The 2,141-nt window shown below is 47.1% G+C and overlaps 1 protein-coding gene across 1 annotated transcript; it reads right to left on the bottom strand.

Annotated features, from left to right (window-relative positions):
• Window positions 1-360: 360 nt before the first annotated feature.
• On the bottom strand, window positions 361-1,607 carry VOLCADRAFT_71521 (uncharacterized protein; the record flags this gene model as incomplete). The annotated part of the gene is made up of 2 exons (XM_002959611.1): window positions 361-727; window positions 1,369-1,607. 2 exons carry the CDS (start codon window positions 1,605-1,607, stop codon window positions 361-363), a joined length of 606 nt encoding a protein of 201 aa, XP_002959657.1.
• Between the last annotated feature and the right edge of the window lie 534 nt (window positions 1,608-2,141).

Below are 2,141 nucleotides of genomic sequence, written 5' to 3'. Positions count from 1 at the left end.
GCAGAAAACACTTTCGCGGTCGCATTAAGAGAAAAAAAAAGTAAAAAAAAATCGCAAACATCCCGCCGAGGGTCGAACTGACGACTTGGTTGACAGACGGAGGGACAGACGGACGGAGAGACAGACGGACAGCCGCCCAGCCTAAGGCCTCCGCTAGACTACTACGTAGTCGCTACGGCTACGGACGGCGATTCGGCCCAAGGCCTCCGCTACCCTACTTCGTAGGAGCTACGGCTACGAAGAGACTAGAGCGCGCTGTTCCCGCGAGTGGTCCGTAGCTCCATAGCATAGTGTAGCATAGTGTAGCACATAGTGTAGCATAGCGTAGCATAGCGTAGCACATAGCGTAGCATAGCACGGCTATAGCGTAGCATAGCGTAGCATAGCATAGCTATGATCGCATATGCTTGCATATCGCATATGCTTGCACATCGAATGCGGTATATGCTTGCAGATTGCATATGCTTGCAGATCGCATATGCTTGCAGATCGCATATGTTTGCACATCGAATGTGGCATACGCTTGCAGATCGCATCTGGCATATGCTTGCAGATCGCATATGCTTGCAGATCGCATATGCTTGCACATCGAATGTGGCATATGCTTGCAGATCGCATATGCTTGCAGATTGCATATGCTTGCAGATTGCATATGCTTGCAGATCGCATATGCTTGCAGATCGCATATGCTTGCACATCGAATGTGGCATATGCTTGCAGATCGCATCTGGCATATGCTTGCAGATCGCATATGCTTGCAGATCGTATATGCTTGCAGGTCGTATATGCTTGCAGATCACGTATGATTGCACATCGCATGTGGCATATGCTTGCATATGAAGCATTTGTGCATATGAAACACATGTGCATATGTGCATACGAAGCATAGGTGCATATGTGCATATGTGCATATGAAGCATATGTGCATATGTTCATATGTGCATATGAAGCATGCATAGCGCGTACAGCATAGCGTAGCATAGCATCGCGCGTACGCATATCACAGCATAGCATAGATCGTATATGCTTGCAGATCGTATATGCTTGCAGATCACATATGATTGCACATCGCATGTGGAATATGCTTGCATATGAAGCATTTGTGCATATGAAACACACATGTGCATATGTGCATATGAAGCATATGTGCATATGTGCATATGTGCATATCTGAGCCATGTGGGCTGAATTGCACGCTGAATTGCACGCTAAATTGCGCGTTGCACGGCGCTGTCGCAAGCGCGTACGGCATAGCATAGCGCGTACGGCATAGCGTAGCATAGCATAGCGCGTACGGCATATCACAGCATAGCATAGATCGTATATGCTTGCAGATCGCACAGGCTTGCAGATCGCATATGCGTGCACATCGAAGGTGGCATATGCTTGCAGATCGCATCTGGCATATGCTTGCAGATTGCATATGCTTGCAGATCGCATATGCTTGCAGATCGCATATGCTTGCACATCGAATGTGGCATATGCTTGCAGATCGCATCTGGCATATGCTTGCAGATCGCATATGCTTGCAGATCGTATATGCTTGCAGGTCGTATATGCTTGCAGATCACGTATGATTGCACATCGCATGTGGCATATGCTTGCATATGAAGCATTTGTGCATATGAAACACATGTGCATATGTGCATACGAAGCATAGGTGCATATGTGCATATGTGCATATGAAGCATATGTGCATATGTGCATATGTGCATATGAAGCATGCATAGCGCGTACAGCATAGCGTAGCATACCATCGCGCGTACGCATATCACAGCATAGCATAGATCGTATATGCTTGCAGATCGTATATGCTTGCAGATCACATATGATTGCACATCGCATGTGGAATATGCTTGCATATGAAGCATTTGTGCATATGAAACACACATGTGCATATGTGCATATGAAGCATATGTGCATATGTGCATATCTGAGCCATGTGGGCTGAATTGCACGCTGAATTGCACGCTAAATTGCGCGTTGCACGGCGCTGTCGCAAGCGCGTACGGCATAGCATAGCGCGTACGGCATAGCGTAGCATAGCATAGCGCGTACGGCATATCACAGCATAGCATAGATCGTATATGCTTGCAGATCGCACAGGCTTGCAGATCGCATATGCTTGCACATCGAATGCA

Source organism: Volvox carteri, assembly GCF_000143455.1.
Source record: "Volvox carteri f. nagariensis unplaced genomic scaffold VOLCAscaffold_421, whole genome shotgun sequence".
In the NCBI taxonomy this organism is placed as follows: domain Eukaryota; kingdom Viridiplantae; phylum Chlorophyta; class Chlorophyceae; order Chlamydomonadales; family Volvocaceae; genus Volvox; species Volvox carteri.
This window is presented reverse-complemented; position numbering and strand designations above follow the sequence as displayed.